Raw genomic sequence first — 22,792 nt, forward strand, 5'->3', positions numbered from 1 at the left:
AAAATTGTAAGACTGGGTGATAGCAAATGCTTCGATTACATTATATGTGTAAGCACGTTTTAAGATTACACAAATTTATAAGCTTGTAGTTTTAAGTCCATCTGTAGCAAGATAGAGTTATCTTCTAAATTATAACAATTACTATATGATTATATAGATGTTCCTTGAAATAAACATAGCAATTTCATATGTGGGCATTTTGACACTTTAGACCAGGGTAATTAGAACTGCAGAAACTGACATAAATTAATGAGGCTAAATAATAGGAAATAATCTTTTCCAGCATGATTGTTAAGCCACATCTATGACAGCTACTTTGATGCTGTTCCTCTAAAGGCCTCTTCAGGTTTGTTGCAAATTGTCCTGTAATTTAAAGTTTCCCCTTCTCTCCCATCCTCTTCTAGTCCTGGTTTTCTTCAGTTTAAATTTCTCAGATAGTGAAGTTGGGGCAGGGCAAACTTTAAAAGTTTGTTCTGACTTTTGAAAATAGCTCTGCATGTTCATGCTCTGGCAGAGCATAAAACAAAGAAAACAGAGCCTGCTGTTAGAGTATCTGTGTCAGATAGGTCTGTCTGGCATTGGGATCAACCTTTTACAAAAGAAAGCAACAGCTGTTTTGCTTTAGGCAGAAGAAAGTTTCTTTGACATAACTATTTAGTCTGTGGACACTAATAACAATACCCAGCTGCCCTGGTTCCTCTTGACTACTTGCACCTTTTCACAGCCTACTGAAGAGATGGGAAGAAGATCATCCTTTGCCCTACTTTGTTCTTGGTTTTTTTTTACCCATTCCTCATCTGTCTTTGTGTACTGGGCAGGTGGCCTGTCTCTCCTCTGCCCCACCCTGCAGTGGGCTTCTTGACTGGAATCAGCTTTCCCATTTACTGCTGGACAGGCTAGTTCTACGCTGACCCCTTGCACCACTTTTTCACAGGACGTCCCTTTCCCCGATCTCTTTGCTTCTGTGAGCTTTAGCTTTGTAAGGTGGCCTTTGACTCTCTTCAGTGATGACCCTTATCAGCCTGCTCTTCTTTTTATAGATTTTTCAGTCTGAGTAATTCTCATATTTATCCTTAACCTAAAGGAGCAATTACTCCATGTATTATTAGAAGGTAGGTAAGGAGACAACAAAAAAACTAAGATTATTGCTGCTTGAAGAGTTATGCAAAGTCTGTCATGTCTCAGTCCTTTAAATAGCCTCAGTACCTGGCAGATGAAAAATATGCTTTTAAACACTGCATTCCAAGTCCCTGAAATGACTTCCTCTCTAAAGAGATTCATGTAAAAACTTCTATTCATAGAATGGGGGAGGGAACCACAGTTCCTTCACTACTAAAATTCTGTTCTTGCTAATGCTTTTCCTGTTCATGTGAGAAGTGTCTCTAGTACCATGAAGACTGACATAGTGCATAGTGGTACAAAGTCTAGCTGGAGGCTGGTAACTAGTGGTGTATGGCAGTGGTTGATGCTGTTTGGCATCTTCCTTAATGATCTGGGTGACGGGGAAGAGTGTATCCTCAGCAAGTTTGCTGATGAAACACCAGAGGGGTGTGCTGCCATTCAGAGGGACCTCAACAGGCCGGACAAATGGGCTGACAGGAATCTCATGCAGTTCAACAAAGGGAAATGCCAAGTGCAGACTGGAGAGGAATAGCATCATCTACCAATATATGCTGGGGGCTGACTGTTTAGAAAGCACCTTTGCAGAAAAGGGCCTGGGAGTCCTGGTGAACACCAAACTGAACATGAGCCAGCATTGTGCCATTATGGCAAAAAAGGGTAGCTGTGTCCTGAACTGCATCAGGAGGAGTGTTGCCAGCAGGTCGAGGGAGGTGATCCTTCCCCTCTGCTCATGCATGGCCATGCCTGGAGTGCTGGGTCCAGTTCTGGGTTCCCCAGCACAAGTGAGATCTAGAGCTACTGGAGAGAGTGTGGCAAAGGGCTGTGAAGGTGATTAAGGAACTAGAGCATCTCTCCTGTGAGGAAAGGCTGGGAGAGCTGGCACTGCTACACCTGGAGAATGTGCAAGGGAGGTCTCATCAGTGTATACAAATACTTGAAGGAAGGTGTAAAAAAGATGGAGCCAGACTCTTTTCAGTGGTGCCCAGGGACATGACCAGAGGCAATGGGCATAAACTGAAACACAGGACGTTCCCTCTGAACATCAGAAGACACTTTTTTTTTTTTTACCACTGGCATAGGTTGTTGAGAGGTGGTGAAATCTCCATCCTTAGAAATACTCAAAAGCCATCTGGATATGTGTCCTGGGAAACTGGCTTCAGGTGACCCTGCCTGAGCAGGAGGGTTGGATGAGATGACCTCCAGAGGTCTCTTCCAACCTCAGTCATTCTGTGATTCTCAGTAAGAAACGATTTTAGCTATTCTTGCTGGAACACTAAGAGAGAAACAGCTTTCTGGCTGTTGAATGACATGGATTATTAAACAGTCTGGTAAAATGGATGGAAACTGATTTAAAGCAACTGAGTAACTGCCATGTCAAAGTGATTACCTGGAGAAAGAATTTAGTTCTTGGAAAATGTTTTTGCTTTTTTATTTGAATATGACATGGCTTTTCATAAAAATAGCTGCTTTATGTTATGTTTTACAGTACTGAATAAAGTGGGTACACTTAATTTGAAATCAAAGTAGCTGCTTAATCAGAAACATTTTACTTACAGCTTTTTGAAGAACATTAGGTATTGTGTTGGCATTATATTTCTTTTTTATGGTTCTATTGTCATAGCATACATACTAAGTATTTTGTGTAAGATCATCCAGAATTAGATGTAGCTCTCTATTTTGCAGCTGTTATGGGCATGATACACAAAACGAGTTGTTGTGAGGAGTAGTATCCAAATTGTAACTTCTTGCTATAAACTGGCAGTTGTCACACACTGGAGAAGGGTCAGGGGAATAAAAACATTGTGGGTTTCTCAGTAGTTCTAAGTGTTTATGAGTTTATCCCTTAAAACTTTTCAAATAATTCTGGAAACTGATTCATGATTTTTGAACTATAGTAGTGACTTGATCAGTCATCAATAGAGATCTGGTGTAATTAGGTCCCATTTTAGGGAAGGTTGAATTAGAGTTGTAAGGGTGGTGTTTTACAAAGCAGTTTACCTTGCTCTTTTTTCTTCAGCTCAGCAGAATTAAAACCCAACTAAAGAAGAAAGTTTCTTAAAGAGCAGTCCAAGCAGAACTCTGAGCAGTCTAGTGCCCTTCCTTCCTGTTCATTCCACACTTGGGATCGATTGTATTCCAGCTGGGTGATAGGGATTGTGTGTTTTATAAATGACCTCATACCTGTGGTGCTTTTGTATTTAAGCCTGTAATCCACTGAGTTCTAGTGCTCCTAATGCCACCTCCAGGGATTAGTTGCCCAGAAAGACAGTTTAGAAAAATTTTCCAGCCATTTGCATCTTTAAGTGGAAAACCAAGTCCACAGAAGCTTATGGTCCTTTGCAGTTGCTAAGGCATGCTGTCTTCTAAAGTTAGTTTCAATATGATTTGTATAGATTTTCTTCTGGGCCAAGTAAGGAAATACTTTTCTGAATTTTATGTCAAGATTCAGCTACATTGGAGCTCTACACTGGAAGACTTGTAAATCATTTCCAGATGTGTAACATAAGAATATTTAGCTGTAAGGTTTTGTCTTGGTAAAACTTGTTAATTCTCATATCACTTTTCAGTATGTTAACATTAGTGTGGCTCTCCATAGTAGCTTTCCATCAGGTTTAGTTCTATCAAATTAACTTTTTTTAATTGCCAAAATATTGCCTTGATGTTTCTGTATTGGCTAGGAAATGCCTACTCATGTTTGTTTCCCTTGTCCCCTTTTTTCTCTACCATAGAAATCCGCTATGCAACCGTGTACTGGAATAGAGCTGAAAAAACATTTGAGGTCAAGAATATACTGGACAGAAGTGGAGATGCCTATGGTTTCTACAACAACACTATACAGACAACAGGTTGGGGAGTTCTGGAGATCAGAGCAGGCTATGGCCGTCACACCTTAAGCAATGATGATACCATGTATGCAGCTGGCTTCTTGGAAGGCTATCTCACAGCTCCGTAAGTACCTCAGGAAGCAACTCAACTTATGACACTTCCAATGGATTTCTGTACTTGTGAGTTTTTTGTTTACTTTTTCATTTCCCTTAATTCCCATTTATTTAAACTAACCATACATTTAGCAGTAGTGTGCTGTTCTTTTAATTAGTAGCAGGTATGAAGTACAGCTGCTTCATTATGGGATCAAGATGTGCCTTCTCCTTGTCCTGTAAGCTGTCCTAACACCTTGGTGAGATAAATGAGTATTGTATCTATATTACGGATTAAGTAATCAAAGAATAGTGTATGTGTAAGGAAGTGCATAAGCCCTATGTTGTAAATAATTACAAAAGGTGTAGCAGAAAGAGTAGTTATTTCCCCAGCCTATAGTTAGGTGACTGACCAAAACCAGATAAGACAATTGAGAGCAAATCAGGCAGGGAGAAATGTTGTTAGCAAGGGCTGTAGAGCTTCCTTAAGGACCTTTTTCAGCAAACACTGTCAGGAAACTGCTGGGGGAGCAGGTACTGTGACTACTGTGACTTCACAGCATGGGGAGTTTAGTTTCTCTTGCACAAATTAAAAAAAAATAAAAAATACTGATAGGCCTGAAAGCAGACTGGTGTGTGTCTAGAAGGGCCAGTGTACTCCTGAAAGCCCTTTGAAGAGAAGATGGAGGACTGAATCTCTCCCATAATGCAGATCTATGAAAACTGATGGCATTTTGTACTTGTTATGAATCCAGAGCAGTTTTTTTAAAAAAAAACCCCAAACCCCCCCCAAACAACAAACCCAAAAAACCCAAAACACCATACAACAACGAACCAAAGAGTAGCCCCAAAACCAAGCCCTGTTCTCTCCTTGACTAAGTTGGAGGACGGAATGTCACTGTGACATACTAACTGGTAGGTTATAGCTGGCAGTATAGCTAAGAATGTGACAGATGGCTTGTTGTTGACCAAGCCCCATCTTTTCCTCTATCAGCTCAGTCATAGGAAAACAAAAAATTCCCAAGTTCTGATGCATTGCTGGGGAATACTTGGGAGATGCTTGTAACAGATGTGGTGACATGAATTTGGTTTCATCGGCTTTGCTTCCACAGTGCTGAAATAAATACCCATAGGCTGTGTTGAACAGGCCAGCAGGGAAAGGTGGTCTGACAAACAGTTGTCAGATACAGCTGCTGGACAAGATAATATTAATTTAACTAGTAAGACATTTTAAGATTTATGGGTAGTTATCTGATCGTATGATATGATAATGTGACTTTCTAGTAGACTTTGCTGGAGAGGCAAATAGGTCTCTGAAGAGAGTATAAAGGAAATTCAATAAAGTAATATTTTTCAATAACAAAACGCTTCTGAGGGAGAAAGTAAAGGAATCCTAGAGTTTTGAGTGCACAACCAGTAATCCAGGCAGGAAAGGAAATGAATTCATGAGAGATGTGGATGTATGTGGAATTATTTGGCATGAGAGGTTACTGTTATGTGCTATTCAGTCAGTTTATCTAAACTATGGGTCTGGGAGATGCTAGCATTACATTTAGAATACTATTGAAACTGGGTATTGCTCAACAGATTTTTTTTTTTTCACTAAGGCTTTACCTAGGTGTACTCATCTTAAGCTTTGTCATATTGCAGAGAACTGAATCCATGCTAAACCCAATTAGATGGCAAGTACTGTTCTAGTAGCAACAACCCACACCCTTCTGCCTCCTCAGTAGATTTGTAAATCTTCCTGGCTTTTAAACAAACTTAAGTATATGCCCATTCCTTTAAACATGGTTTGAATGTGAAAACAGTGTCTCCAGGGACTTCCTCTGATGTCTTGGTCTGTGCTTAGGTTTAAGGGAGAAAGGTGGGTTTTTTCCATTTGTTTTTTTCCGTGGGTGTTAAGTGAAGATTCACAGAAGTGAAGGTACTCACAAGTTATTCTGCTCAAAGCTTTTGCCTTCTCCAGGTCAGGTGCTTACTTAGGGTGGTTCCTAGCCCTAGCTGTTGTTACTGTAGGGCTACCAGCTCTGGCACTGAGTGGCCCTTTGTAGAGAAGTGGATATAGCAGAAACAGTAAAGTCTGCGTAAGCGAAGCTGAGGGGTTTTATCAATGTGGAAAAGTAGGATTTGAGACTTTGACTTTTAAGCAAAGTGGGAAACTAAAGTTTTAAAGGAATATAAGTGTGAGAGTGGGTTAAGATGCAAAACCACAAGTAGCCAAAGCCTTTCTTTTCTGAGGAAACGTTTTGAGGAAGTCCACTGAGAAATCGTCTCACAGTGCAAAACCTGAAAATGCTTACCATCACTAAAATGAGTATCGGATATTATACAGACCATCTGAATTTGGTTTTTGGCTGTGTCTTTTCTCCATTGTACACCTGTAACTGGAGTGGAAGCATATTTCTACTGGGGGTTATGAATATAAACTTTTTCTGTCAGGTCTTGTAAAGCTATTTGGGATAAAAAGGGTTTCTCCTGAAGCTATGAATACCTACTGAAAATGCTCCAGCTAAGGACCAGAGATGAATTGGTGATGTACTCCATTGACTCTTGAGAAGACAGAACCTATTACTTCAGGTTTTACCTGCATGACCTTGGTGTTGTGTGGGTTTTTTTTGTTGTTTTTTTTTTTTTTATTAGCAAACTGCAACTAATGAATCTTCTTACACAGTGTGTTTGCAGTTTCCTGAACTGCAGGAGTAGTGAGAAGTCACTAAGTTTGCAGATGTTAAGATTGCTCTCAGAGCACCATTTCTCCTTCTGCATCTTGCTTAGAGATTCACAGAATCCTAATCAACATGCAGGCAGATGTTCTTTCTTTGGGACAGGTACACAAGTCTTCTGAAGTAAAACTGGGAAATAGTCTTCTCCAATCTTTAATTCTATTCCCGACAGCCTGGCCCATTCAGCCCAAGTCAGGGAAGCTGTCTTACACCATCATGACTTCCCTTATGATAAGGTGTCTCTAAACTCTCTCATTCTGCTTTTGCACACGTCAGTGCCCACAGTAGCTGTACACAGCTCAGGCTTCCGTTTTAAGCAGTTGGTAACAACAAGGAGGAGTGTAACAATGTTTTTAACTGTAGGGAAGGTTTATTTGCATTAACAACCACGTAGCTACTAGAGTGAAGATTTCCTGTGTCACTTGCCTGTACAAGCACCACCTCGAGTGGCTCAGGCACAGCCCTGCAATGTGGAAACATTGGGTATGCCTGGTAATTGAAGTGCCCTCTAGCACATTGCTACCTATAACCTGAACAACTCCAAGGTCTCCAGCTGTCTTGCATGCATTTGTGGTAATGACTCCATGAAGTAGAAATCACCCAGGGTGGCTCATTGCAAAAACCCTAAAGTCCTACTAGGAACAGCTCTGATGTGGTGCATTAATAGGAAGGATACGTTGCATGCCTGTTCCCAGGTTGAAGTACAGGTTCCTGTAGATGTCTGGTGAGCAGGAGCTCCAGCTTGACAGTACCTGCAATTTGGACACCTTCAGGAATTCTCATCTAGCTCAGTTCTTGCATTATGTTTGGGGCATAAAGGAGGGTTTCTAGACGCAGCTAGGCCTTACCATGTAAGCAAAAGTGACAAAATATCCCCTATTAAAAGGGTATGCTTTGTCGTTAGTAGGAACCTAAGCAGAATGTAAGACAACCAGATCTAAAAAGAAAAAAAATCATGATATGAAACATGCTGGGACTGTCTTATCTCAGATTACTGGGGAAGAATTAATCTTGGTGCTAGATATATAGGTCTGTGGTAGAAAAAGCAATTGCTAAGGTAGTCAGATATGTTTACCAATGTGGGTAGAAACACAAAGAGCATGATTCATCTTTCTAGTGTTGGCACCTGATTCAGGTAGTAGCAGTCTGTTTTGGAAACACGTAGTTAGGGGTTGGATACATCTAATTCTAGTGACTGGAGATCCAGACATTTGTTTTTGTCCCCAGTCTCTCACCTCTCTGTAAGGTCCAGTCCTATCATCCAGCAAAGGTGTTTGCTCTGGTTTCCCTGGGTATGAATTCTCTTCCCCACATTGCAAACAGAGAAGTGTTAATGAGGCCTTACATTACTTGGGCAGTGGCAGAGCACATCCAGATCCATGACGTTAAGCACATACTTTTAATCATTTCCAGTTGAGGCATGCCAGGTGCCTAAGAACAGCATTTAAATTTGAAGCAACATTAATTGTACTCTTTTATGATATAACCTCAGCTGACCTGAGTCCTGTCATCTTCCTTTCTAATTTGAAGAAGCATGGCTCTGCTTTGCTGTTTTTAGGCTTTAAATTCTTGTCCCAGCTTCGTAATTGCCTTGCATTTGGCCTTGGATCCAGTTGCAAAGCCTTACCTTACTATAATGATCCAATTTACTTCAGAGGATAATACCCTTACAAAGCATGCAAGCCAAGCACATAGAAGCTTTGTTAAAGCAAAAAAATTAAACAGAGCAACTAGGGGAAAAATTCTCAATGTTGGGCATCTAAAAAAGAAAAATCAATTCAATGAATTTTCTGTTCTCTGTTAGCGTATACGAGAGGGAAGGTCATTAAAGAAGCTGTTTTCATTCCCCTGATTCTGAACTAACCCAGTCTCTACATCAGTCATAACAAAGATATTACTGGTGTAAAATCTGCCTTGTGTTGCATAACACTTCAGTGCAAAATGAAGAAAGTAGAGCTGATGGCTGAGCCTGGAAGCCTGATCATCTATCCTGGCTTAGTCAGTGGTTAGAGTAGTATCCAGGCTTGTTTGATCCTGCTCATCTGGTTCCCATCCCTAAAAGACCCTCTGTCAGATTGACTGTCTTGTGCTGTTTGCTCCTCTTCTCTAGTGCCATGAGAGCTCTGACTTGTATGGACTATGTTATACTGTAATACACTATAATTTTTTCCTAAAATTACTTGGAATTTTTATTCGCTAAACTCTCTGTGACTGTGGGAATGGAGAATATTGATCTGCCTCTTCAACTTGTTTGTCCTTTTCAAGAAGTAGGTTACGATTGTGGCATGTAATCTTGTGTTACATGGGAGACAGGAAACTCTAGAACTAAAATTGATACTATACCTGCAGTTTCATGAATAATGGTGCAAAGCTGCTGCATGTTCCCCTCTCATGCCCCAGCACTTCCCTCCACAGATCCAGTACCCCCAACTGGTGTTTGCCTTGGCACTGATCAAGCCCTTTCATGCATCAGTTCATCTACTAACACAGTGGAGTGCTGCCTTCTTGTGCACCAGTTCTGTTGCCTAACTGTCTACACAACAACCTAATTCAAACCGTCAGAAAAATATTTCACTTTTTGGGTGATTAGTGTTTTGCCTGAATGTATGCAGGCAATTAGATTTTGTAGTCAGAATGACACCAGAGCTGAAATAAGAAGCAGCAGGGTCAGGCAATCAAGTACTTAAACAGCTGGCAATGGGGCAAGGGACAGAAACAGAGGGGAGAAGGTCAGTGGATGATTCTCTAATCATCAGCAAACCATTCAGTCATCTCTGGCTGTATTCTCTAATTATGCACTAAGAGAAACCGGGAGGAGCTTCTGTCTGCATCTTTCCCAGAGGAGGTTGCCCTCGTGAGTTTTAATACAGGGAAATCTGTCCTGCTGGCATGTTCTTTCCTTGATTCTGGTTTCTGTTTCTTGGTTGTTTTCTTTCAGCACTTCATAGGAGCTAATTTTACTGATGACTGATGTAGTTCTGTCAACTCCAGACCTCAGAAAAATCATTATCTGCTGTTTTCCACCTAGAACTAAATATTCTTCTCCCCTACCCTATTTATTTTGTGGGTTTTTTTCTCTTTTTTTATTCAGTGGCTGAAAAAAATGTTGGTTAAGTTTGACTCAAATTAAGAAATGAAGTTCTGTTTTGGCTTGAATCAGACTATAACGTTTCACCTAAAATGGAAGGGTGATTTTAACTTCTGCAAATTTTGACAGTCTATTTCATCTTGAAATGTAAAGGACTTCAACAAAACAAACAAAAACGCCCCAACAACCAACCAAAAAATCCCTTACAACTTTTGCTCTTATTAGTTCAGAGGAACGAAAGAGCTAACAATTTAAAAAAAAAAAAAAAGGAAAATCGCAATAATTTTGGTCTCCGTAAAGCTGAATCTGTTTAAGGCTAGCATGAGCACGAGTTTCTGTAGGATCAACTTGTACGCACTTTAAAATGGAAGTATTTAGCTTAATCAGAAAGGAAGGAACATGGTTAATGGTAAGTAAAACCTCCTAGGTATCAGTATGAAATTCTCTCTTGCCACTGATTTGGCAAATTGTGTTCTCCTCACCTTTGTGGTTTTTTTGGTTCTGAAAAGAGTAGTTCTCCAGTAAACTATTTCTGTTGTGGTTTAATGTGCTAACACTTTCAAGATACTTCTGGCCTACAAATATCCCCTGAATGTGAAGTTTTGCTGTGAAGTAGTTCAATCTCATTCTTGCTTATCTTTCCATTGTACAGCAGTTTAAGCAGGTATTAGCAAGGTTTATTTTTTATCCATTTGTGTTACCTTTGCTGTGATTAGGTAAAGCTTACATTATGGAATGTGCTGCTTGTCTATCAATGCTTGTTGATCAATGGGTTGGCAAGCAAAAGAAAGGGAAGATGCAAAAAAATAACTTCTGCTACTCTTGTTCTTTCAGGCACATGTATGACCATGCTGCAAATATGTATCCACAGTTAATTAAGAATCCCACCGTTCGAAGTGGAGTTCAGAATTTTATGGCGTATGTATTTAGTTATTAGAAAAGAAATTATTCAAGGCTTGGGTTGGAGGATAACAGAATTTTCAAGGGGTTTTTATTGTCTTCCTTATGGGCTAAAGAAAATAAATGCTTCCTTTCCCTCTGAATGTCATTAGTATGATCAAAACCTCTAGATATACATGAAGGAGGGCATATGCCCTTTCCTAATTCTGTTTGTTTCAAATAAATGTTTAAAACCATTGCTACAAAGGGGTGTGGATAATGTCAAAGAATTCTGAAGGTCTTCTAGTCAAAATACTTTTTTTAAAAAGCTGGTATTGTAAATGTTACACTGAACAGTGTGGTCTCTTGACACCTTAATCTTTTTCGTATTGGGGATCCTTTCCTTCCTTTGTTAGGTTAGCATTTTGTTTATTCTACCACTGATGTAAATTCTGTTCAAATCACAAAAGTCCCGATTCCATTTTCTCTTCAGCTGTATAAATCAAAAATAATTCTGCTCAAATAATGCAGCTACACTGGTGGGAATCTACAAGTGGGAGAAGAACCAGGCCAGGTACTGGGAAACTCAACTGTGATTACGAATTATTTAAATTGCCTTAGGCTTATGTTTTCTTCCATTACAAATACTTCTGTGAAACTTTGGTTATTTCTGGGGACTATTTTTTCCATCTTTCCTTTGTCTTGTGCCTTCTACAAGGAGTTATATGTCTGACTGATACTGTATTGGTGCATGTATGTAAAATTGGCCCTCCCTTGCTATCATTTTTCAGCATTGCTCTCTTTCTTGTGAGAAAAATGGAATAGTTATCATATCAATGCGTATGTTTTTTTTTCAGAATGACTCAGTATAGCAGCTGTATCCCCCTAAGGTGTGTTGTGGATGGAGGTGGGGGGCAATACTAGGTGGCCTTGTATCATCTTTCCATTTTCTGTATCCCAGACTTCTGCATTGCTGCTTTACTTCATAGCAGTTTTGCAATATGGGCTGCTGTGTTGTCCTGGAAGTCTTAGCCCTGAATGCTCTGACCATATCCCTGTTTCCTCTGACATGCTTCCTGCATTTTGTTGCTTTCAGAAAGCTAAATCTGCCTGGTTTTATCAGCCACATACTGCTAGAAGAGTTTGCTTCCTTGACAGGTTCATCCTCTCTTTTTTGCTGCTGTACACGATGCTGAATGGACAGATACAGGAGCACGGAGAGGCCAGAATCTGGTTCTGGCCTGTTCTGTCACCTGTGGTTCTTCTATGGCCCTTTGCTCACAGCAAAGGAGGGAACTCTGAGAGATCCTTATAATGTTGGCTGTTCTTGCCCTAAGATCTGTTCAGCTTGTGTTGCCTCATGCTCTCAACCTGAGTTATTTGGCTAGTAACCTCTTGATTGGATTTGGCACATGGGATGGTTGTGTTTTCCTCAGAGGAGCGTAGTTGTGGTTCTTAGGCAGTGTTTGAGTACCACTAGCAGAAAGCCTTCATTGCAGTTGTACCTAGGGGAGAGAAACAGGCTTTTCAAAGGTCAGTGTATTTTGTCCTTAAGTAGGCATTTAAAAGGAAATGGTTTGTGTGACCTATCAAATGCTTACTGACTGTAAGGGGATGCTAGATCTGATGTAGCAGAGTCCCCCACAGAGGTGGAGTCCAACTCTTTCTTTGATGCTAAGGTCTGGTAGACTTCATAGACTGATACTAAAGTTTGATGGAGGCATAGAGTATGTTCTATGGGTCTGAACATTTACACCTAGAGGATATCACACTTATGTCTGCAGGATTCCAAAGCATGATTTGCCTCAAAACACTAGGAAGGATGGATTATCTGGGTCATAATACATTCGTTCCTTCCCTGCATTATCAATTATACTCTTAAAACAAAAACAAGAAACCCCCAACCTGTTTGTTCCTCTGCAGGAGACAAGATCAATGGACAAGACAACAAATCAGAAATAATAAGGATGACCCATTTTGGAGGCATGCTGGCTATATTATTGCACAGTTGGATGGTCTGTACATGGGAGCCCTCGAATGGGCTAAACTACACAAACAAACAGTAAGATTACTGCATCTCTTTTTCAGTAGCTGGGGATGGGATGTCAGAGGACAAAGATGAGAGAAAGGAATATGATATTAAAAAAAAAAGAGGATAATCAGTGATAAGTACTCATTCTGCATGCCATTCTACAAAAACTTCGGTGGCTATTCAATGTAGATAATGTGACTGAGCGCTTGGGTCATGTCACCACAGATCCTTTGCGTTGGACATGGAACCCTAAGTGCTTATCTATTGATTAGATTGGGGGTGGCTTTTGTATCCACATGTGAATGTTGGAAGGACGGAAACTTCTAAAGTGCTTGCTGTTGTCACTTTACAATTGTTACTGAGCAAATGACCCTCTAGGTGTAAAGAGTAGTCGCAACAGTGTGAATCAGCATGTAGAGGAGTGTATTAAAGCTTTTGTTCTTATTTCTAAGCACCAGATTTCAATTCTTAAAAGCCTCTCTATTTTGGAGCATGTTATACATTGCTAAATGTCATCTTCTTTTCTAAGTCTCTCATTAAAAAATATATGGTCAGTGCTGTGGCAGGCCAGATGGAGTAGGTTTTGACTTTTTTTGGGTTTGGGTTTTTGTTTTGTTTGTTGATTTGTGGTTTTGTTTGGCTATATTTTTTTTTAATTTTATTTCAATAAGAATTGTGTTCTGAATCACCAGCTTGTGTGTAATAGGCTGAGCTCCTTTAACTCCAGTACAGCTTTGGTAATTACAATGCTGTCCTTAAGTCTAATAGGTTTCTCAATCTGAGAGAGAGGACTTGAGTAATTGTAAGTTGACCCTTTTTGTCTTGGTTTAACCATATCAAGAATTTATAGAAGTTGGGAGTACTAAATTATAAAAAAATGTTTTTTAGTGAAGTGCATATCTTCCTTGTGTAGAACTTGCTCTGGGGCTTTCATGAGTGGGGAACCAGCTCAAACTAAAAAGGAGAAGCGTGTTCACAATAATGGAAAAATCCTTCCTGATGGGCCTGGGTTATAAGGAAGATACTAAGAAACCTTGATGTTCTAGGAAAAAAACTCATTCTTTCCCTTTCAGAACACGTGTATCTGAAGAGCCCTGCAAAGCTCATCAATTTTCTTTGCTGCTTCAGAATCCTTTAGATTCAGATTGGGGCGAGGGTAAAATTCTAGTTTGAGCTATTTCTTTGTAATAGGCATGTCCTGCCTGCAACATGTATTCCCTGGTACTTACTTAACTGTGTACTTGATACTAAAAAGCACTGACCTCTGAAGTGACAGACATTTTTATCCTCTTTTAAGAGATCTCATCAGCATTCCTATAAAAAAAATGGTGCATCCAGTGAAAGTTCAGACATGTGGTTCAGTCTGAAATACTTGTGTCCTCTGTTCTTGAATTATATGCAGTGGATGTATTTATTTATTTTCCCATATGTGCCTGGAGCAGTTGGTGGGATTTGACTACTTCCTATGCCATTCAGAATTTTAGCTTTGAGCATTATTACCTATGTTGAGATCTGTATCTTTTTATTCAAAGCCAAAATGTTCCCTGTGTATGTATTTCTCACTTGAGACAGTGCTGCAGTTTCCTCTGTTTGCTGGAGCCAGTAAATTAACATCAGTCCGTCAGCTTTGAGTACATTTGACAGCTGCTCTGGGACATAGGTGTTTGGTTTTTCTTAGCATCAAAATGATACCTGAGAGCTCTGCAAAAGTACAGGCAGTTCACTTTGTTGGATACCATGCTACTTTTCAAATACTTTTGGGAGGTTAAGCTACAACAGTGCTATTTGTGTACATACTTATTGCTGTTAGGATCCTCTTCAGGTAGTAGAAGAGCCTGAGGATTGTTGTTCTGAGCTTCCATGGACAATAAAAACAGGTGCAGATGCGAAGTTACTGACTAGTATTCTAGCTTTGACACATCCATTTATCTGAGAATCAACCCAGCTTCTATAAACTGTTGGGACTTAAAAAACCAAACTAAACTGTCAAACAAAACAAACACCATGACTCCTCCCTGAAGACTAACAGTATCTTCAAAGATTTTTGCTTTTGCAGTACATGTTACAAGAATGTTAAAAAGGTTCTTTTATTTAATCCCTTAGATTATTAGTCAGTGGAATGTTTGACAAATAAATTCAAGTAATAGATGATTTTTTTTTTTTCCTTCTTTTCAAGAATTAAACTTTGATTCAATTAATCCAGTGCTGTTTTGTTCATTCTTTGGGCAACAACTGCAGTAACAAGTCTTTATTATTTTCATTAATGATTTTTGTTTTTGAGGTGAGAAAAGGAACTTGTTACTGAAAGCCCCCACATCAAATTCTGCATGTTTTTAAAAGTAAATCTCATACCTATTACATGTTTTCCTTAGTGCTTTGAGAGTCTCTTCTTCCCTCTTTCTTTTGATAGATACTACTTTTGTTTCATTAAAAAAATAATCCTTTCTATGTGTATTGTCTTAAACTTGTTCCCAATTATAATAATTTTATCTTTTGAACTCTAGTGGTGCAGTAGTTTGGCTTCATGGTGGAAATGAATGTTAGAAGCATTGAGAATATCTTGTGTGCGGGTTTTGTGGTGGTTTTATTTTTTTACATCCATGCTCCCCCTAAACAAAACAAACCCTCAAAAACCCAAACAAAACCCAACACATGACAGGCTCTATTTTGTTGCCTGATGTTCTAACTGCTATTGGGAAAAACTATGTCTGCTTCTAAATTCAACTGATTGTATGTGCAGTGGCCAATTTCCCCCCACTGCCTTAAGATTAAAAGAAGAATAAATGCTGCAGAAGAAGAGCTCAGAAGTCTTTTTCTTTAACTCCCAAAAGCTCAAAAGCAGGGGGAGAAGGAGATGGATTTCAGAGTTCTTACGTTTACCCCCTCCTCCATTGAATGCTTATACATGGACAGAGTGCTCTCCTGAACACTGAGAAGTTGGTTGGTTGACAAGGATAGGTCAAAAGATTTAATGGGGTTGGGGAAGAGGTACCATGTTTACGAAGTCTGTGGATTTCAACACTGAGCACTGGGCAAAGTTGAATAAAATCGCTTCCTATTCAGGAGAATGGAAACAAGCTGTTTCAATAGCTAATCTGCTTTTAATTTCACACATTTCACATATCAAGGTTTCTTATCAGCACTACCCATACTTTTCAAATTTGCAAGTAGTTGGAGTTTTACATTTGGTGGATTAGTTGATGTGCACTTATTTGGGGAAGACAAGTGAAAAGATCTGACTTTCCTCTGTCCTGTACAACCCGCAGTAGTTTGATGCTATGCCAAAACCACATAGTGCTTAAATGAGAGTTGGATTTTGTGCACACAGGTCACTCTGAAATGTTCCTTTTTTTTTTTTTTTTTTTTTTTTCCTCCCTTAAACTTCAGGTTTATTTCACTTGAATATTATAGAATCAGTGTCTGGCACAAATAACTCTTACTGCGGGAAGAAAATTTGGTTTGAGCTCTGAACTGTTTGATAGTAGTACTAGTACATATTTTTTTATTCCTATATGTATGAAGTAAACGTTTTGTAGTGTGCTATTTTACACTTTTTTTTTTTTAATTGCATGGAGTGTGCTTTCCTGCAGGGCTATTTTAGGTAGGTGCTTGCATTAAGACCTGCATGAAGGCAATGTATACTGTAAACTTCTGTATTATGAATTTGATATTTACAGGTATCATTAAGAATGTAAAAATCTGAATACATTTTCATGTTAAAGTGTGACATTATTCCATCTGGTTTAGCAACATTTTATAGCCAGTAAACAAGCCCAACCCTTTTGTCAGGACAATTTCTGAAGGAGGGGCACTCAAAGAACATTAAGCCTTTTCATCTGCCTAATGCTCTACCAAGCTGTGATTAATCTTGGGTTTGTCTACCCAGGGAAATTACTCTTGAATAAGGAGGTGTCAGTTTTAAACACTACAATGATTCTGGGACAGCTCTCTATTTGTACTTCCTTATTTTGTATTGAGAATGCTCACGCATGGGGAAGTTACTGGGAAAACAATTGTTACAGAATAACATGTCTATTTTGATGTCCCATGTATACAAGCCTTTAAGGTTGGTTCTATCTGCTACCCTAAGTTTATTTCTCCTTACAGCTGGTGTATCTCAAAATCAGTTTGGGTTTTTTTTGTTTGTTTGTTTTTTGTTTTTTTTTTTTTTTTAAATTCAGGACGGTACCCTAGAGGAGCCACACATTCTAGTGAAAGGACTTTTCTCTTGTCGTGGCTATACCACCTCTCCACTTGTCAATTTAGCTCATTCATTCCCTCTTCAGGATGTAAACCATGCATGCAAGGAGTTTTCATGACATTGCTGTGTTAGATAGGAGAAGGTGATTAAAAAAGTTTGTAATATGCCCTGTATTATGCACGTGTTGTGATGCACACTTTTTTTTTTGTCTAATTCTTCCTAGTGGACCCTGATTAACTCCTCATGGAGGTTTCTCCATATACCCTGGAAATCAGCTGTAGTTATTCCCAAACTGGGGCTCTCAGCCTTGTGGTAGATGCCTCAGGCTGTTCCTGAAATTCCCAGATTTGGCCTGATGCAGATGCTCAGGTCTTCTGTTTGAACCCATTGTTTTACTGAGACTCCAGAGTAGCACTGTGCATGTGTAATTTCACTGAGCATCACACAATCTTAAACCCAAAACCAGGTTTGTCCAAGCAGAGCAATGAATTCTTGGAAGTAAACTTGAACAAAATTTGCTTGCTGCTCAAAAGGGGAATGAAAGCAGAACCCTAGCTGGTGCTTAACAGTCTAGTTCCTCTTTTACTTCTCTGATGGTTTGGCTGGGTTTGGGAGCTGGGCAGCCTAATATCATCTAGTGGAGCCCTAGAAATTTACATAACCTTTGCTGTTGTTTTTCATGGGCCTTTCTTCCTGTTCTCTGGTCACATTTCTGTGTGTATAGTTCTGATAGCTTCCTTGCTTGGCACCTTTGATTTAGCTTGAATGGACTACTTAGTTACTGAATTTTTTAATTGAAATGACTGTAAGATAGCACAGAAATGTGCAACTTAAAAAAATATATATACAGGCAATTCCAAGTGATGCTGCAGCACTGTCAGTGTAGCTAACTGTAGGTGTTGCAGTGAAGGCAGGTTTTATGGAGAATATGGAGTGGTAGCAAATGGATGATAAGTACAGTTAAATTGTCTTGGGGCTGGCTGAGCATTCTCATGCTATCCTGTTTGCTCCCTTCCTGGCGGTACTGTGTAGTAATGCCTGCATAAATCAGACATTGGAAAACAGCTCTTCGTGTGGTGGACTTGCAGACCTTTAAATGCAGTTGGATGGGGAAGAACTGTGTTTAAACAGTGTCAAGTCTATCTATGTGGATTCCAGTAAGGCAGTTGTTGGGACTGGTTTGTAACTTATTCATACCCCTGAGTTGCTTAAAACTATCCAAAGATACATCTCTTGATGTTTATCAGTTGTGGCCTTTGCTCCCTGTTTGGGTTCTTAGAGCAAAGATAAGATGAGCTAAAGCAATGTAACATATATCAAAGTTTGCTTTAGATTTCCTCCTCGAACTATAGCTGCTGTTAGGACCTTCTGTGATGCATGATTTGAGTTGTCAGAATGGATTATTTCCCTCACTTGTCTTGGTAAGCATTGTGAAAAGGTTTAATTCCTTTCCCTGGTATATATGGACTAGTTTACATTGTTTCTAGTTTTGCTGTTGGTTATTCTCTCTGCCAAAACAGCAGATGGGTAACACTGAATTCAGCCTTCTGAATAAAAAGTAAATGGATTTGGTACTGTTTATTTTTTCCATGTCTTTGTCTCCCCTTTATTGGGGTTTGTGGAGACATCAGCTATATGGTTTAATAACAGTGATTTATATTGCAAGCAATGTGTTTCTTTGCTATGTGATTATGTCCCGTTCTAAAATTACTATTTATAACCCTATAGTGATGTACATTTTGACTTATTTTTCTTAAGCTTTACCTTAACTAAAAGCATGATGCAAGTAAGAACAGGACGGATTTAGAAAACGGTCTTTGAAGGTTGAGGCTAGACCTCTGTTAAGCTTCTGTTTTTGAAGAGGTCAATTAAGAGAAGGTTCTGAAGAGCATGTTGCACAAGGAGCTGTATGTAGTTAACCCTGGCTAGTCCCAGCCATAAGGGGTTTTTGAAATGACATAGTGGAATGCCTTTTGACTGACTTCCTTTCTTCAGCTAATCCATACTTGATTAGTATTGTTAACATATCTTGCTTCCCTCATCAGTCCTGAGGATGTCTTAAATTGCAGTCTTTGTAAAAATCCAAAAACTCCCAAGAGTGTTTGTTAATGTACAGCTCTTCAAAGGTATCTAGATCTTAAAAAAAAAAAAAAGAAATCTTTACTATTACCCCAGTGTAACAGTAACAGCAGACTGATTGATATGCTGTTTGCAAAGACACACGAAAGTTTCATAAGTTACTGCTAGTGTTTCCTTTCCTTCCTTGGAAATGTTAGTACTGGTAATTCCACAGTGGCCAGACCCTTAAAGATACCTAGGTGTGCCTAATGCCACACTGAGTTTGAGCACCTGGGCCTTGTGAACATGTATTTCATAGACCATAGAAGAACTTCCTTTGAGAGCAAAAGAAAAATTCTAACAGCTGAGCCAGTCTTGATGCTTCTCTTGTCTGAAAGTGCTTTTTGTGGTCTCTCTTTTCTCCCTTCCCTCAGCCACTGAGCATCTTTGATGTCCAGTTTCTGAATGCAGTTGGAGACCTGTTGGACCTCATTCCTGCGTTATTTGAGTATTCTGCACGGGGTGGACAATGCAACGTGGAGCCAGGAAGCCATGGGAAATATCAGTGGGATATGGGTCACTGCTCTGCACTCATCAAGGTGAGCACCAAGAACTTCAGCTCCAGTGACTGCTTTTCTGGAGAAAAACATAAACACTGTTTATGTGGTGGGTGTGTGTGTAAAGAGACTCCTGTCAATCAAGATGCTTTTATGGTTGTCATTTCTGCTTCCATAGGATTTTGGGTTCAGTTTTGCTCACTTGTGTTCAAAGGCAGGGAGAAAACCAAAACCACGGAGATAGACAATTAAAAGCTACTAGAATTATTAGGGAATGGGGAACTACCATTGAGAGGAGACTGTTAGAGAGTAATTTGTTCCACCAAGCCAAGTGAAGTCTAAAACATGAGGTATTGTGAATGTCTACAAATACATTGGGCAGATGAGCAGGGAGGAAGGGAAGAGGACTGCTTAAACTAAAGAGCAGTGGCTAAAGAACAAATGGGTGCAAGTGGCTGATGTTTTCCAAGTGTTAACAGTGATAACTCTCGAACAGCTTTCCAATGAGAGTAATGATAGAAAAAACACTTTTAAGATAAGTGTTTGATACATTATAGTGGCACTTAAATTTTTTCAGTTAAAATGATCAAAGATGTAGTTGGTATATGAAGACTTTGTGTACCCCAGAGCAACTTACATTTAACTGAGAAGAAGCATTTATTCAAGCATTTGCCTACAGCAATAGGTTTTTGAGCTAACAACAAATCTTAGAACCAGGGAAATACTTTAAAAAGATGTACTATCAATATATGTATTTACCTTTTCAAATTGTATTTACTTGCATTTGATTCTGTACTTTAAAGTCACCCAAAGGCATTTTCACAGAAACAGCATGTTCTAAGTCAATGTTGGATATGTTTGCAGAGAGCTGATCTGAATGTGTTCAAGAGGAAATTGGGGAAACAAAACATACAGTGTGATGCAGGTGTTCCAAAAAACCCTAAGCAGTTTAATTTTGTAAAATAGCAATTAATTACTTGAAAACAACACAAGCACAAGAATTATTTCCAAAGGTTTCAGAAATTCATTGTTAAGTTCACAGTTAAAAGCACAAGAATCTGCTCCTTCTTGAACAATGCAATTAATCAAACTACTTCAGACAAGTTGTTCTCCTAGTTTCTATCAAGTACAAAACATGCAGAGTATAGTAGGGCCTGAAATTATTCATCTTTCTGGTTCTGTTTTCCAGGTTCTACCTGGATATGAAAATATATATTTTGCTCATTCCAGCTGGTTTACATATGCAGCCACACTGAGAATATATAAGCATTGGAACTTCAATATAGTTGATCCAGACACTAGCACCAGCCGTGTCTCATTCAGCAGTTACCCAGGTAAAGTCAAGAAAGCCAAAACAATGTAGATATCCAAGATGGCCTGGACCATCTTGCAAATGTCTTGCCTATAAAAAGGGTGATACCTCAACAAGCACTGGCTTCAATCTACCTTAAAACTTTTAGCCACCGAGAGGACAAAATGTCATCTTCAATTTTCTGGCTTGAACAAGATATTGTTGTCATTGTCTTCTGTTGTTGATTAATCACCTTCAGTGCTCTGAATAGTACTAGTTAAATATTCTACCTTTGGCACATATATGCTGCTTTGAATTCTGCTTGTGTAGTCTGCAGTCATCTGAACTGTTGAACTCTTCACCTTGCCTGTAGCATTTGCATGTTTGGTAATCAGTTTTGAACACTTCTGTTTGCCAGGGTGGTATGATTTGTGTGCTGTAATGGTTTTATTAGAGTATCAGACACTGGCTATTTAAAATTGTATCGACTTCTTTGGTGTTGGTTAGCAAACTTCCATTTGTGTTTTTTTTTTTTTTCCCCTACATCTCCCTCTTCCAGTTTCTCTATAAGGTGTTACAGAGGAGAGTATTTTTTTTGTTTATTTCATGTGCTACTAATATAGATAGCCAGAATATTTAGAATCTCCTGTGGGAAGGTTAGGCAGTGTATAATATCCTCAAGTTTCCTAGAGGAATGTTGGAAATTGCCAACAGTTAATGTTAGAGGTAAAATATGTACTCTTGCTAGAGTAGCACCAAGAAATGTGAACATGAAAAATCAAAGCTAATTTAAGTCTCTAAGAGTGAATTAGCATTGCATAAGCTTTAAAGGTGGGATTTCAAATTCAAAAATACCCAAACACTCAGGAATCTTCATAAACTTTAAGTGAAATATGTGCCATAGGAGATGGTCTCATTCTGATGGAATTTTGTTGGTGGCTGACTTCAAAATACGCTTTGAATTACTGTGCTTGCCTTACCACGAAGGCAAGGGTCTTTCATGGCAGGGACTCCTGAGACTGACTGGGAAGCTGTTTTGAAAAGCAGTTGCATGCATTTCATGTCAAAAGCAAGTCTTTTTTTGGGGCAGGTTCTGATCCTCCTCGCTGACCCTCAGGAAAACAATGTTTTCTGACAGCTGAGATTTTTTGCTTTGAGGAAGGAGTAAAGGTATTCTGGTGAATGCCTGTTAAGTGTACAGCCTTTCAAGAGCTTGGGTTATCTCCAATCCCCTGCTCGCTTGTTGCAAGTAATTTTGCCAAGCCTGTGTAACCTGGTAGAACGCCAAGGTTTCTGTCTCAGCTCTGTTCATCACCTGAATGTACAGAAGGTTATTCTGGATCTCGTATCTCTTGGCAGAAATACTAGTGAGGATAGTACTACCCTTCAGGAGAATGTGGCCCTGTTTAGCAACTGTTGCATGCTGCATTGTGCTGCAGATTCAAAACTGGGGACCAGGATCAGCCATGCAGCAAACTTATTATTTTATTTTTAGTGGGTATCTGTGGTGATGTCTTTGGGTGGCTCCTTGTGTGGATTCTTTGTATAAAGTGAAATACATGTCTTCTGTTTTGATGAGACTGACAAAGCATACTGTGTGGGAATCAGCTACTACTCTGCTGAAATGGTTGGGGTCTGTTCACTAGTGTACAAAATCCCAGTATGCTTCCCTGAGACTATTGAGGTCTGCAGAGATAGCTTATTTTAAAGGTTGATTGTGCCAGGTAGACTCTAACACAGTGATATGATAAGGTGTACTTCTACCAACAAAACTGAGTGAGAACTGTTGCAAAACATAGTTCCCATGGCTACAGTGAAGTTTGAAACACCTGTGGTATGTACTCACTGACTGCCTAATTACAGGATACTATCACAAGCACTAAAGGAGTATGATCCATTGACTACAGCAGATTGCATTAG

At 39.3% G+C, this 22,792-nt stretch overlaps 1 protein-coding gene across 1 annotated transcript in view; it reads left to right on the forward strand.

Moving 5' to 3' along the window:
* The window catches only part of PLBD1 (phospholipase B domain containing 1), a 37,166-nt gene that overhangs the window by 2,346 nt on the left and 12,028 nt on the right, over positions 1–22,792 (forward strand). Inside the window, exons 2-6 of the mRNA XM_074901402.1 lie at positions 3,852–4,071; positions 10,689–10,772; positions 12,657–12,795; positions 19,459–19,623; positions 20,771–20,915. Coding sequence (XP_074757503.1) covers positions 3,852–4,071; positions 10,689–10,772; positions 12,657–12,795; positions 19,459–19,623; positions 20,771–20,915 — 753 coding nt within the window. The remainder of the gene's footprint in view (positions 1–3,851; positions 4,072–10,688; positions 10,773–12,656; positions 12,796–19,458; positions 19,624–20,770; positions 20,916–22,792) is intronic.

This window comes from Athene noctua, chromosome 3 (assembly GCF_965140245.1).
Source record: "Athene noctua chromosome 3, bAthNoc1.hap1.1, whole genome shotgun sequence".
In the NCBI taxonomy this organism is placed as follows: Eukaryota; Metazoa; Chordata; class Aves; order Strigiformes; family Strigidae; genus Athene; species Athene noctua.